This window comes from Cataglyphis hispanica, chromosome 11 (assembly GCF_021464435.1).
Source record: "Cataglyphis hispanica isolate Lineage 1 chromosome 11, ULB_Chis1_1.0, whole genome shotgun sequence".
Lineage (NCBI taxonomy): Eukaryota > Metazoa > Arthropoda > Insecta > Hymenoptera > Formicidae > Cataglyphis > Cataglyphis hispanica.
In genome coordinates, this window is record NC_065964.1 from 6,212,185 (window position 1) to 6,226,219 (window position 14,035).

Consider the following 14,035-nt stretch of genomic DNA (forward strand, 5'->3'; position numbering starts at 1 on the left):
TTAACTAGAAATGCATATTAATCATAAATACTACATTTGAATTGATTACATTTAAATTTATACCGAATCCTCGATGTGTCTCCATGTGAAGCTTTATGTATTTAAAGATCTAAGAATATTTCAGGAACGCGAGGGTGTGAAACGTTCTGAACTAAAGACGTCAGTCTTCGTAATCTTTGAATATCCTGAATACCCTTTTTCGTCACACTCTCCTTTCCCTTTCTCTTCCATTTACTATCTTCTTTTTTCTCGTCAAGAATTGTCGAGCTTCTATAGTTTTCACAAGGAATTTGAATCTTATGAAATACAATATATATGATATACTATTATCTATCTTTATTTTCGTATTATATAGTAATTTGTCAATTCTCCATTTAGCATAATTATCTAAAATTTCTAGTAAATTATTCAATAGATCTTATATTGCACTGTGCATAATTTTTTTTGCTTATAAAAAATTTATATTATTTATATTTATATATATTTTCGATTTTTTCTCTTAGCAAATTAATATAATATACATTATATTAGAATTTAAAAAATCAAAAAAAAAAAAAAATAAATAAAAACTATCTGAAAAGGAGAAACTTACGATAAAATTATCTCAGCCTGCATTTTTCTTCTGCCGTTTGATCATGTTTGTTTATTCGTTTGTGACGTTATAAGTAATAGTCAGCTCTCAATCTCAGCCGAATAATACTGTTGTTTCTTAAAATAATGTCAAGTGGCAGAAGCTTCGACATTCGGTTGGGGTAACCTGAAAATGAATGTAAATCTGTGCAGAAAACGACCTGAATAGGAATGGCCTTAAGTTCACGGATTATAGCTATTTACAGTAGCCCTCGGGGATCTGACCGACTTAGAATATACCGAATGGATAATGATAACTTAATGGATGCCTAATACGTGTCACAGTCATCTATATAAAGTTTGACAGACCTGAAGACGATACAGTGAACGATGAACTCGCTGTGACCTGTCGAACAAAAAAAAAAAAAGAAAAGTGTGAAATTAAAATTAAAGGATATGCATTTAAATAGAATGACGTATGATATGCATCCGAAAAGAGGTTGTCAAAAAAGAAAAGAATCCAATCTTATTTCGAACCCGGAGAAATCTCGGGTACAAAAGCGATTCTCTCTTCCAGTTGCTCCAGTTAACACTGAGCTTCTTAGCCTAATGCCCAGGCGCAGAAAGCGACCTACCTGTCATACTCTGATTTCCCCGATTTCGCGTACACTACCGCAACGGCCAATTTAGGCCCCGAGACCTAATTCCCGCCTGGAGAATTTTCCCCAGAAGGGTGAGGTGCACCCAGCTTAAGCACCAGGTACCCTGAGGCGAACTACATCCTCCGTAAGACACCCAATCAGTGTTTTTGGAGGCCTACCGATCCGAAATGTCGCAATGTCTTACGTGTTCCATTGTCCGTCTCAAATGGAGAAGCTGAGGTAAAAGAAGAGAAGGAAGAGGAGGGGTGGCAAAAGGAAAAGGGGGCGCCGGGCATTCTGCCTGCTTGCCTGCGCGCACGTTTGAAACTCCAGGAGAGACACTCCTAGAAGACGGCGGCGAGATATACTCCCTCGGCGCGAACACCACGGTTTTATGGTCGCCCGTGCCTGATTTATGGGACGATGCCAACCCTGTAAAATGTAAAAAGCGTCTCGTGCACGTAAGTCCCCCCTTGCGAACCCCTCATCACGAAACTTCTCTCCTGCATTCCCGAGGGATCGGCGAAGCGAGGAGGATCCACGCGTGTTCCAGACATATTTTTTTTAGTCATGTCGTTTTGTAGTCATGCCTTCCGTATTTTTGTAAATTTTCATTTTTTAATGGAGACATTTTGAATATCAATTTATAATTTTTGCATTTATAGTTAATGAAATTATTAATTAAAGGGTTAAATGATTGAATGGAAAATAAGGACAGCGCTTCGCTTTTTTTGATCTAAAAATCAAATCTTTGATATTACATATTTATCTGTTCTTTCTCCCCTTTTTTCTTTTTATAGAAATATAAAGGTAGAATAAGTTTTTGTCTTTTAATATATTTATAATTTTAATTATGATTTATAAACAATCCAAATTGTACGAATTCATTGAAATTGCCATAATTGTAACGACCAGAGTTTTTATCTGATGTACCATAAATTATAAATATATCGATTCGCAACAAATCATGCTTTTTAAAAATTAATATAGAGTGTAAAGAAGCGTCATGATAATATAAAGCGAGATTTAATCAAATAAAAATCGAGTGGCGAATAAAAATGAACGAAGTAAAGGCTCATTTGTCTTTTCCGATCAAGCGCGATTTTGATTCAATGTAACGCGAAATTAGTAGCCTTCTATGGGACATGATAATTGCAGCGCGTAATTAGAGGCGCGCGCGTGATGTAAATGCATCCCAGAATTCGTTTCTAATGACAGTGTTTGGCAGACTCTTTGAATCATTTTTTTTCCACTTTCGCTCTCTCTCTCTCTCTCTCTCATTCCGCCGAGAATCGTCCAAACTTTCGACGATATTGTTATACAGTAGCGCATTCCATCCTAACAGCTTGGATACTCGAAAACACCCCGGAAGTCTACCCTAATTTCTATCATTACGGATCAATATTTCTCTCCACTCTCCGAATCGAAAGATCGAACCGGTTCACGTACCTAATTACACGCTTGCCTCAGATTCTCCTCTCATCGACTCTGACAAAAGCTAACCGCGCTTTAACTATTAAGCGATTGTATTAATAATGTCAAATCAAGCGCAATATCACTCTGTCAAAGTAATTTCAATTTTATATTTCAATTAGAAATAAAATACATTATTGAAATAGTATTTAAGTTTTTTAGATATTTTTTTTTAGTTTGAAATAATTGATTAATGAATAATTTATTAATATTTTTTGGGGACAACATATTTCTTTCTTTTTTCTATAAATCAATTAATTGAATATACTTTCATACATGATTCTCACATACACGTATGTCGTGTAAAACATGTCTTGTTATCTAATAGATTTTAATTTATTCTAACTAAAGGCGGGCGAGAACAGAGAGTTTTCTAGCCTAGATACTACCGCGCTCAACAATGACAACCGCACATTAGACGATCGTAAAATAAAATCTTGGACAAGGAGCTCGTGCTCGATAACAAGGTAGGCGTGACCCGTTTCTTGTTTGCGCGAAGCCGAAAAGTCTAGGTCCCTGGAAATCGCCAGTCTCGAAACGGCGCCGGGTTTCTTTCCTCGTCCTACTACTTTTCCACCTTCCACGACCTGCGATTTTGCGGAATCACGATGCCCAGAAGCGTTCTGGTGAGAATAAATCGCCGTCTTCGGCATCCTGCCTATACGCTTCGTTTCGACCGGCTGTTCTTTCACAAGCGGCGCTTTTTGACGCCGAATTATCGCTGAAAAGGGAAAAATATTTTAATTTTTTAATTCATGCACGTGATCCCAATAATTCTAATTTTTTGTAATCAAGATTAGAGAAATGAAGCAAAGAATAATTATCATTTTTTCAATCGTACCTCCATTAATCAACTTCAATCTTAAATTACTAGGCTAATTTTTTATGCAAAATAACGGGTACAAAAGAAAGTTAATTGGCGTTCCGTATTCGCGTGCGTGTGCCCTTTTGCAATGCAGAACGACGGCGCACTTGCTGATATGATTGTTTAAGAAGTGGCCCGCATTAAATGCTTTAGCGCCCTCGGCCATATATAGATGTCGATAGGGCAGATTGTAGCCCTTCTTAAGGTAGTCGGCCACTCGAGGGCAACGAGGGTGAAAAAGGTAACTCGAGTTTCTCGGTACGTCGTGTCGAGTACTACTACGTCGTCTTTTCAGTTCGCGGGCCTGCGAACACAAACTCGCCTTTCCAACTTTTCTCATTGTCAGGTCACGAAACGCGATGACTAGGAGTTCGCTATTATCAGAAGAGATTACGCGAACCGGTAAGAATCATTAAGACGGATATTCCGACCGTTTTATGACCCCAAGCACGTTTTTTTTTTCTCTATTCAACTGGAACAAATTTTATATCAAAAGTTTCTTCAATGAATTAAAGATTTCTCAAAAAAGTAATTCTATATCAATCAAAAAGGAAGATCAATAAATTTCGGACATTTGATTAATCTGTGAATCTCTCTATGATCAGATAATTTTTTAATTAAATTCAGTATTTTTTTATATGTAATATAGCAAGATGAGTCATAAGAAACTGAATACTTAAATATATTTAGCTTCATTATTTTTCTTATTGTTTAAATTAGAGCAAAGATTTCAATTGGATAGAGTTAATTGATCTATAAAATTCTTTCACAATATCTCTTTTCGAGCACATTGATGTTTTAGTCCAGGGAGAGAATTTTACCAGGATTGTAATATCCTTCTTTTCGCAACAGGTGTTCGATTCGTATTGCAAATTTCGCGTAACTCGACTAGAAAGCTCGGCTTGCGTTGCCAGATGAGAGGAAATCGACAAACTAACGTCGACGATCTTGTACGTAAAATGCGGCTGAAGAAGTTGTTGAAACGAGACGTTCATTATGATGACGCGCCGATAAGAATCTATTCGGGAGAGGATTTGAATTTCGAAATTCCGTTGGCGAAAATTAATTGGCGTATTTATGCGTGTATTATGCAACACCGGGGGGAGGGGGGGGGATAAGACTTTCGGACTGCGGAAGGAGAGGAAGGGAGGAGGAGAGCCCGCCGCGCGTCGCGTCGGCTAATTGAAACGCCACCGCATTCGAGATAAGCCCCATTGCGACGGAGAGTTATGAGACAATATTATGAGGCGCCCGTACGTCAAGCCTGAAATTAATTTCGGCCACATCGCTTTGCGCGACCGACCGACCGCAGATAGCGGCGCCTCTCTCTACGTCATTACGACGAAACCGTATCGTCCGCTCGTCGGACGCTCATGTCTCTTTCTCTCGATGTTATCCCCTCGCCCATATTGAATTTAATGCTCACTCGCTTGTGTGGTCACGTTCGGAAACGTAATTCTCGATACAGAACCGTGACAGAGTAATGTGACAGTGAAATGTCATCCTCAAGAATGCGCGCGTTCCCTTTCGGTTAGTTGTCAAAAATCAGCTGATGGCATGCTTGCGAGTTTGTCGCGAATCTTTCAATGATTTATATTTTTAATCAGAATTTTAACATCGGATTGAATTGCATGTTACTTATTTAGAACTCGATGTCACATTATTTGTCTTTGTCTTTTTTTTCAGAGATGAAAGCGAAAGAAACGTGGGAATGTTTCGTCGATTGCATTTCCGCGAGAGGTAAATATCTTCAGGTATCTCCGAAGAGAAAGGCACATACGCACGTCGGGAAATGCTCGCGGAGCACGCGCAGATATGGGAAAGCCATTAGTGCCACCGTTTAATGCAACGTATGGGACGCCGCGTTAAACGGCACTTGCAGCGTCCGCGCGCCGCTCGTTAGGCTGATTTGTCGCTTTATTAGATCTTAGTTTGCGTTCGCGTCGGCGAGCACAGAATCGAGACGGCGGACATTACGTGGCCTGGTCGGATTTGCAATTTGCGTAAATTAGACGATTGCACACCGGCCAGCCTTCTCACCCCACTATCCCCCTCCGTTCTCTTACTACCTATCCTTCCTTCCTCCTCTCCTCTTCGGCCGATCTCGTACTCGCAGCGGTGTTACCTCTAATGGCACGTGTAATCGCCCGATAATTTGCACCGCGCACTCCAACTCGGCGTTAATTGACCCCGGCCGTGCTAATTAACGAGACGATTTACGACGCGATTCTTGTTACTCGGGATATATCGATCAAAAGCGAGTAACTCCATTCGATCGACGTGGATGATTAAATTCATATCGCGTGGAATGACAAACTCCTATTTGCGGTTGCAGAAAAAATATAAAAATCGCAACAATTTCTTTAATTTGTCTTCAGACAGACTTCAGTTGCGCCTTTCTGCGCATATTTTCCTTTATTTCTCATCCACCTTCGCGTATCCAACGATCGCGCCATCGTTCGCGGATGCGTTTTACGTCACCGGACCACGTCACGTCCACCTGTATCGACGGTCATAAATTCCGGGGATCGAATGACGACGCAATGGGCCGAGAAGCGCGCAGCCGGTCCGGTTGCGCGAAATCACCGCGATATCGCGCGGTTGTTAAGAACCGGGCCTTCCCGCGGCGCCCGCAAAGGGTCGATTTCACCCCCCGTCGGCGGATGAAGATAAGGGGGAGGACCACCCGCCGGGGGGCAACCAATTGGCCGAATCGAATGTCGTCGGCCATCTGTTGTGGCAAGTGCGGAGACGGGATCCGAACTACTGTCCGCTACGCGTACACAATATATATATATGTATATACGTATATGTATACACAATTATATAGTTGTCGCGCCGCAAGATCGGCGCCCTATCGTGGTGTTGACGTCGCAATTATTTCGTTAGACCTCCCAGGGGAGAAGCGTTGCGCATCTGTTAGACGAGCAATGTCATGCCGTGTAATGTATACGCGACAAAATTACGATCAAAGGTATGCACGCCGCGGAGAGGGAGCGGTCAGAGTGTGGTCCGAGGGCGGGCCGATCAGCTGTTACTACATAATAATGTCGCAATTTCTTTCTCGGAAGATTCTCGAATTTTAAAGAGCTCTATGCGGAAAAAAATAAAATGAAGACACTCGCAGTTATATTATAGACTGTTCCCGGAGCGTATCACGAAGACGCGGATACGAAAAAGTCGATATACCGGCTAGAGAGGGAGCGGAAAACAGTGGGGGCGGAGGAAAGAGGAAATGAGATAGGGATGGAAAGTTTGCGAGATAAAGCGCGGTGCGCGCGAGACAAAATTCATCCCCCTTGCGCGCCGGAACAGAGGGCGAGGTTTGCAGAAGGGCATCGGGAGGGAAAGGGTGGAAGGAGAAAAAGGGGGAGGGTGGAGGAGGGCAAGCAAGCGAACAGTGGCAGAAGAGGGCATAAATCAGACGGGCACCCGAAGGTACCGCGGAATACAAAACAGAAGAAGGATCGCGCTAGCGTCGCGACGCTGGAAAGAGGATCTCAGAGCGGCCGACTATTTTCCAATAATTTACCTCGGGACGTCGGGGTGGCCGGGGGATGATGGGAGGACGAGGGGATTCGCCGGGTAGTGGTTTTCCGGTGTTGGAGGTGGTGGAGGAGGTGGAGATGGAGGAGGATGCAGGAGGAGGGAAATAGCGGTCGGATGCCTACTGCTGCTAGAGAGCGGGCGAGCGCACACGACTGACACTATCGCGGCCATAAATACTGGGGAGCAGCCTCTGACGTCACCCACCGGGGGCCCGATATTATACTTTATCTCGAAACTAATTCCCCGCGAGCAGATTTATTGCAAGAAAGGGGTGAAAAAATACATCTTCTCGGCCCACGGGCCACCCGCTTTCATCCCCTCCTCCCTATGGCCTGCCATCCGAACCACCTGACTTATCGCGTTAATGTAAAAATACTGGAGAATACGAGGATAGCGATGGTTTCGCCTTCCAAGATCTGGTCTTGATCCGTGTTCTAATTTCACGAGGCGTTTCTGCGCCGCCCGTCTAGCGCTTTCCAGTATTAAAATATATAATAAATCTTTATAAAGTAAAATGCAAAAATTCTTTGCTAATTAATAAGCAATTATTGTCTCAATTGCATAATTTTTCTTTTAATTTTTAACTCTAAATAAAAGTCGAAATTTGCATTCTAAATTCATAGAAATTTTGGACAATAATTGCTTTGTTCAACAACCGCGCCCTATTTTAATACAGATATGCGTAGCTTTTTAAACACTACCTAAATTTTACATTTTCCAAGTGAAATTAGTAACGAAGGTGCATTTTTTAAATTCTGATAAATATATGACGACAAAGAGAAAAAAAAGTATACGTCGCGAAAGAATGTACCGTACAAAACGCGCGTATGGTTTGAAGGCAACAATATATATCAGAGATATATCGGCGTGTTATCTCTAAAAGATATATTGTACAGTAACTCTCGCGTGCGCTCGCGTACACTTTGGCATATACACACGGCTACGCGCATAGGAAAAAACGGACGTTTTTACGAGGAGCCCGCGCACGATCTAGACGATATTGTTCCGAATCGTGCGCGAGTGGGCGATTCTTCTCGCGCGAAAAATATTTCATTGACGTTTCCAATAGCGCGAAATTATCTTTTCGTTCGCCGAACCGTTGTTGCAATCGTTCGCGTCCTTGCGTTGAGCCGTCGACTATCTCATGAAGGTATTTTTAAAAATATATTTAACAAATTATGTATATTACATTATAATATAATTATATTGGAAATATATATTAAAAAAAATTATAATCTAAAAAAAAAAGAAAGACAGAAAACGAAGGGGGACTACTCTTTAGGCATGAAAAGATCTGCCGGCGCGATATCCTTATTCCGTTACGTCTTTTCTCGCCTGACAGATAAATCCCGTCTCCAATGAAACGGTTTAATAACTGCGGGACCGCCAATAGAAAAAACGCCGCGAAGCGGGACAGGTCCAGGAATATGAAAACCTCGGGAAAAGTCCCGACGTTTACCTACACGTGTAAGCGGCGATGGCGAAGCGATGCAACATACACACACACACACACACACACATATACGAAAGACTACTCGCATTTCACACAATCACACATACGAACCGCGTCCTCACGTACGTCCGAGAAAGCCCGGGGCGAGTTTTACATTTTTATTCCGCGCTCTCCTTTTTTTCCCTCCCTCTCTCTCTCTCTCCCCCCCTTCCACCCTATCCGGTGAACGAACGAGCGCGCAATCAGCCACCCCTGCCACCGCGGTAGGATTCGTACTGGAGACGGTATTTCACATTCAAAACACCCTCCTCTCTTCCCTTTCGCGTCGCGTTCTCCTCATCACCTCGGTCGAGCCTCGAACGTCCTGGCGTATCTCTGGAAGGAATACAAAACGTGTGGATCGTGCGTGGAACTCGATGCATACGGCGTACGCATACGTCGGTGTATGTGTGCGTGTACGCGGTCCAGTTTTAATTTAAAAAATAATTAAACCGCAAAAAATATTAAACGAGACCATCCCTGCACATTTTTGTCTCTCCCCGTGTTTTTCGGCAGAGCTCGCGCACGTATAACAAGGGAGTCTCTGCGCGCGATAGGATAATACTTTCTTTCGTTCTCTTTTTTTCACTCCCATTCCTCTCTCTCTCTCTCTCTCTTTCTCTCGCTCCTCTTTCCTCGCATATTTCGCTCACGTAGCGACGACGCCGAGAGTCCAGAATGTTGCATACGCTCACGGGAAGAGATAATTGGAAGCACAAAGAGAATAGACACGGATAACCAATGTCTCCATTAAGCGCGCGCCGAATGCAACCCGCACGCTCGACTACTCTCCGCTCTCTTCTGCGCTTCGACTCTCGAAGAAAATGAAGGGATCCATCTTGGAGGGTGTGAGAGACGCTCGATCGACGGTATAGCTATGGAATTCTCTCGGATAAGCCTTGTACAAGTGATGTAGCGCTTCGAAGATAGGTCGTCTCCCACACTCGCGATGACACATTTCTTCTCCCTCTCCTCGATGCATCGAGAGACTAAAGACTTGTATCGGAAATTGTATGTTTTGTGTAAACGCATCCTACATGTCCGATATATGCCAATTCCAAGTTTCTCTTTGTCGCGGAGACAAAGATCTTTGGTTTCGTCGACTCTGAGAGCTTAACGCGCATTATTCCACAGCAGCGATTTTATCCGATCGTAAGATCGGAATCTTGTTGGGATTTTACGATCCTCGGCGACAAATCCGGACACTTTTAGGCCTCGTGTTCAACATAAGGTTAGATATATTATCTCAGGTATATCGGTCCAGTGAGTAGCGAGGGATCGTGCCATTATTATATTATACGCGCGACGATCTAATATTTATAAATATTTGACAGTATTCATTTTGCAATTTTGAGTAATTAATTGAATCGAAATTTTACTCCTATTTTCAACCTTAATTTTCTTATGCTTATAGATTCTATATAATTGTTTACTTTTTATAGGAATTAAGCTTCTGTTTTGTACTTTAAATAAGCAGTAAACGAATAGTAAATTTCGAATCGAGTGGGTATATACTTAAAAGTCTTTCGCAATTTTTCGCCAAAAAAAATTTTGCTATTATTCTCTCGCTAAAAGAAACACTTATTGCCGAAAAATGTCATCGCACAATAAAAACACGTATAAAAAGAATCAGGAAGAAGATTTTTTCCTTCCATCGTAGAATATACTTGTACGCGATATAAAAAAAGATACGAGAAATATATCGCAAGGTGCACTTTTCTGGCGCCACACGATGACCTTATCCCAATATAGGATCACTCAAATCCTCGGGGAGGATTCTCCACGCGATCGCTCCGTCGCGTCGTCGCTGCGAAATCCCGGGCGGATTCGGGCCCGGGAAATGTGTCGTTCACCTAAACTGGAAAACGCCGCATTGTCTCAGGTATTGTCGGGGCGTGTGGACGGTCCCCATTTTCCGTCCGATCTCTCGAAAGGTTCCCTAAGACCTCGTGTCCTACCTACCGTTCGACCGCACGCCTTTCGGGCTCTCGAAAGGGACGATCCCCACTGCGACGGAGGGGCCTTAATCCACCGCGCTAACAAAAAGAGTTGGCACCGACATAATGAGAAGCTCGTAATGCGAGACCATTGTTGCAGGCCTCCGCGAACAATTGGCCCGTACTGCGTTAAGCCCTGTAAACAGTGATGCCTTCGACGACCGATTCGATTCACCTCCGGGTTTCCTCCCGCCATGATAAACGTAAATTACACCCCGGGCGCATTATTAAGCACGCGCCTAAAATAAGCCTAATCCGTTGGATTCGAGTGGATCTGTGGCGTGCGACAGATATATTTCTCTTCTCCGCAATTTTTCCTTCGCGATTTTTAAGAACCAACAACGACGGTTATATTTAACACACATGCATGTTCGCTACATCGCGTGTACGTACGCGGTGCATTAATGTAATTATTATTTAATATATGTATCGGGAATAATGTGGGGGAGAGAGGGAGGAGAAGGATATACGAGGGTACCGGTAATTTACGACGTGCGCAGAATTTACGAGCGTGCGTCATGGAAATAGGCAGGTCGTCGCTTAATTAGCGTAATCCCGCAATTATGTTGAACTCGAAAAATTGATATCTCGTAATACATTAATTGTCTTTAATTATATACAAGCTTCCGGAGCAAAGCAAAGACGCAGGCAAGTCATGTTACTTATTCGCGATCTCTAGTTAAGACGACGGTAGCCTTCGTCTCGATTTTTTGCCAGATATCAGTGGGAAAACAACTCGTTATCGAGTCTAAAATCGATCGGACAGCGACATCAATAAGTCGAGCGGGACACCGATGAGACGGTTAAATGTCGGCCTCAGGTGTCTCGCATCTGATGCACCTGCGCGACAGGTATCACTGCGGCCGTCTACGTTTAATATCGCCATCTGCGCGAACCAACATTGATCGGCATTATTAACGCAAGGACCATGTCTGATCTTGATAAATTTTTCAAACATTTACGCGAAAATGTTTATACGCACCGCAGATATGTGTCAAGTTTCATCGGCACATTTTATTAGCCTGTTCTATCGTTTCGGGCTTTCCTATACTTTTGAACTTAATTTTCCAACATTTACTTTGACATTTCAAACATTCGTCTTTTTTTAATTTAAATATTTAATATATAAATTTGTAGAAAAAAAAAAATTATTTTGATCGATTTATTACATCACGAGGGGAAAATAAGCGTCCGAGATTTCCTCTCCACATTACAGTTAAGTACGATTATTATAGAAAACGATTAATGAAAAAATATATTCTCTCAGTATTAATTAAAAACAAAAAAAAAATAAATAAATAAATAAATCCCTGCCTCTTCGTCGTTTCCGCGTTTCCTTGAAGAAGGGTGAAAGGCGCGCATCGTTAAAACGTCGATAAACGCGCGAGCTGCGATAAGATTGGAGGAGAACGGGAGAGAAGGACGTCGTGGTGCATCGAGAGGGTGCATCTGCGGTACGAATCTGCTGTTTTACGGACCGTGCACGCGTCTATATAATTATTCTCGATGCAGGATACACATATCTTTATAAGGAAGGGCTCGCCGTATACACCGCGCGCCGGTATCCGCCGCGGTATCTTTATAGCTTATTACAACGCTTTAGGCAACTTCGTGATCAACGTGAGGAACGGGAAGAGAGGGGAGGTCCATGATCGCTCAAAGCGTTTTGCCGTTCCATCAGATTTTGTTCGAGGTACATAATTGTTTAACGTTACCGCGGATACACGCGAAGGAAAATACCGAGATTGAAGATGTGCGAAGGTTTCTTAAAGGCGTTAGACTAAGCAGTTTTTAGTAAGGATGTAGAGGAAACATATTATTATACGACGTTAATAATGTATTATTAATGAGTCAAGTGTTAAAGACGCCGAGAGAAGCCGGTTAATTGTACGAATCCCCGCAGAGATAATGATGGTGTCATAATTAAACAATGGCGGACGAGGTAAAATTTTCACAATTTGATTTAAAATTCTTTGTAGGAAAATTATTAAAATTCGTACAAGAGATCAAACGAGGATAATAAAAATTAAAAGAAGCTGTTAGCTCTTATTCCCTCCGCCCCTCCCTCCACCCCGATATATTGCCGCGAGAAAGAATCATTCGCGGAACATGCAGATTCCCGCATGCGGTTCGTGTGACGGTTCACCTTACCGAGATAAAGGAGGACAGGAACGCATTCAGATGAAGAGATAAATAGATTGAACGCGCGGGGGTAAGGGGGAATCGTAGCGTGCGGGAGAGAAAGAGAGATCGGGAGAGAGTATATACTGGTTCAAGGGGCCAACAATGCCCTCATTCAGACCTCGTACACACGGGCGCATTATTGAATTCAGTCGCCTTTAGACAGATAGAGAGAGAGAGAGAGAGAGAGGGAACACATATAAGAGAAAGAGAGAGAGTCACCGGAGAAGCCAGGGGAAGAGGAGAGGAGAGCGCGAGCTGAATGTTATCTATATTATCCGGGCAAGGGTTTTAGCCGCTCACGCTGTTTGGTGTAGATCTCCCTCTCTCTCTCTCTCTCTCTCTCTCTCTCCCTCTCGCTCTGAAGAGATTATCTTCCGCGGTATCTGAAGCCACAGCCGCGCGCCGCCGAAAAGCGAAGTGCTCGGCTCGGGGCGAAAGGAAGAAGGGCACGCGGGGGGAGATGGAGGTGCGCGAGATCACCGCGAGATACGTTTGTGTGCCGGTGTACACGTCTAGTCTCCAAATCTAATGTGACGTCTGTGTCACGTACCTCCTTCCACCGCTGCTCCATGTCGTGCACATAAACGGTCCATGTCTTTCTCGCTCTCTCTCTCTCTCTCTCTCTCCTCCTCTTTCTCACTGTTTCTCCCGCTTGTCACTCTTGTCGAAAGTACGCGCCCCTATATGCACGCGTCATCGACCATAGCTACGTTTCTACCCCTCTCTTTTCACATTGCGTTTTAAAATCAAGAGTTACCGGAATACAAACATCACTCGAGAAGATTAGTTTCGTCATCTCTCTGAAAATATTAGAATAACTTTGTTACGAATATCAATAATTATTTTGAAGCGTAATCTATTTACGGATATATAATCTGCCCCTCATCATATTAAAGATGACATTTGATTACTTATTGTTGGACACGTATATAATACATTAAATGATTAAATAATCGATTTTTCGCAAAATATCCAGAACCATTATCGATAATTGATAAGTTATATACAGTTGAAAATTGATCATTGGATTCTATTGAGGCTTAAATCGCACAATATTTTTACATGATAAATTACGCGAATAATTATACATTTGAGTAAAAGATAAAATAATGTAAGATTAAAACATGAATCCAAAAAATGAATCCAAAATTATTTGTTTGAATTAAAGAAAGAGCTTTCACATATTTCAAACTGTCTTGAGAATGTTTATTACCTGCTAATTAATCGACCGGAACATTCTCTTTCGTTGTATATTTCATGTTTT

The 14,035-nt window shown here is 42.5% G+C and overlaps 1 protein-coding gene across 6 annotated transcripts in view; it reads right to left on the reverse strand.

The window, feature by feature from the left end:
* Positions 1–2,093: 2,093 nt before the first annotated feature.
* Positions 2,094–14,035, reverse strand: part of LOC126853143 (uncharacterized) — a 61,455-nt gene continuing 49,513 nt past the window's right edge. For 5 of the 6 annotated variants that reach the window (XM_050598630.1, XM_050598634.1, XM_050598631.1 and 2 more), the window contains 2 exons: positions 13,322–13,571; positions 2,094–3,405 (listed from right to left, as the gene is read on the reverse strand). In XM_050598630.1, the coding sequence (XP_050454587.1) occupies positions 13,542–13,571 (30 nt within the window). In that variant the 3' untranslated portion in view covers positions 2,094–3,405; positions 13,322–13,541. The remainder of the gene's footprint in view (positions 3,406–13,321; positions 13,572–14,035) is intronic. The other variant, XM_050598635.1, reaches the window with a different exon arrangement.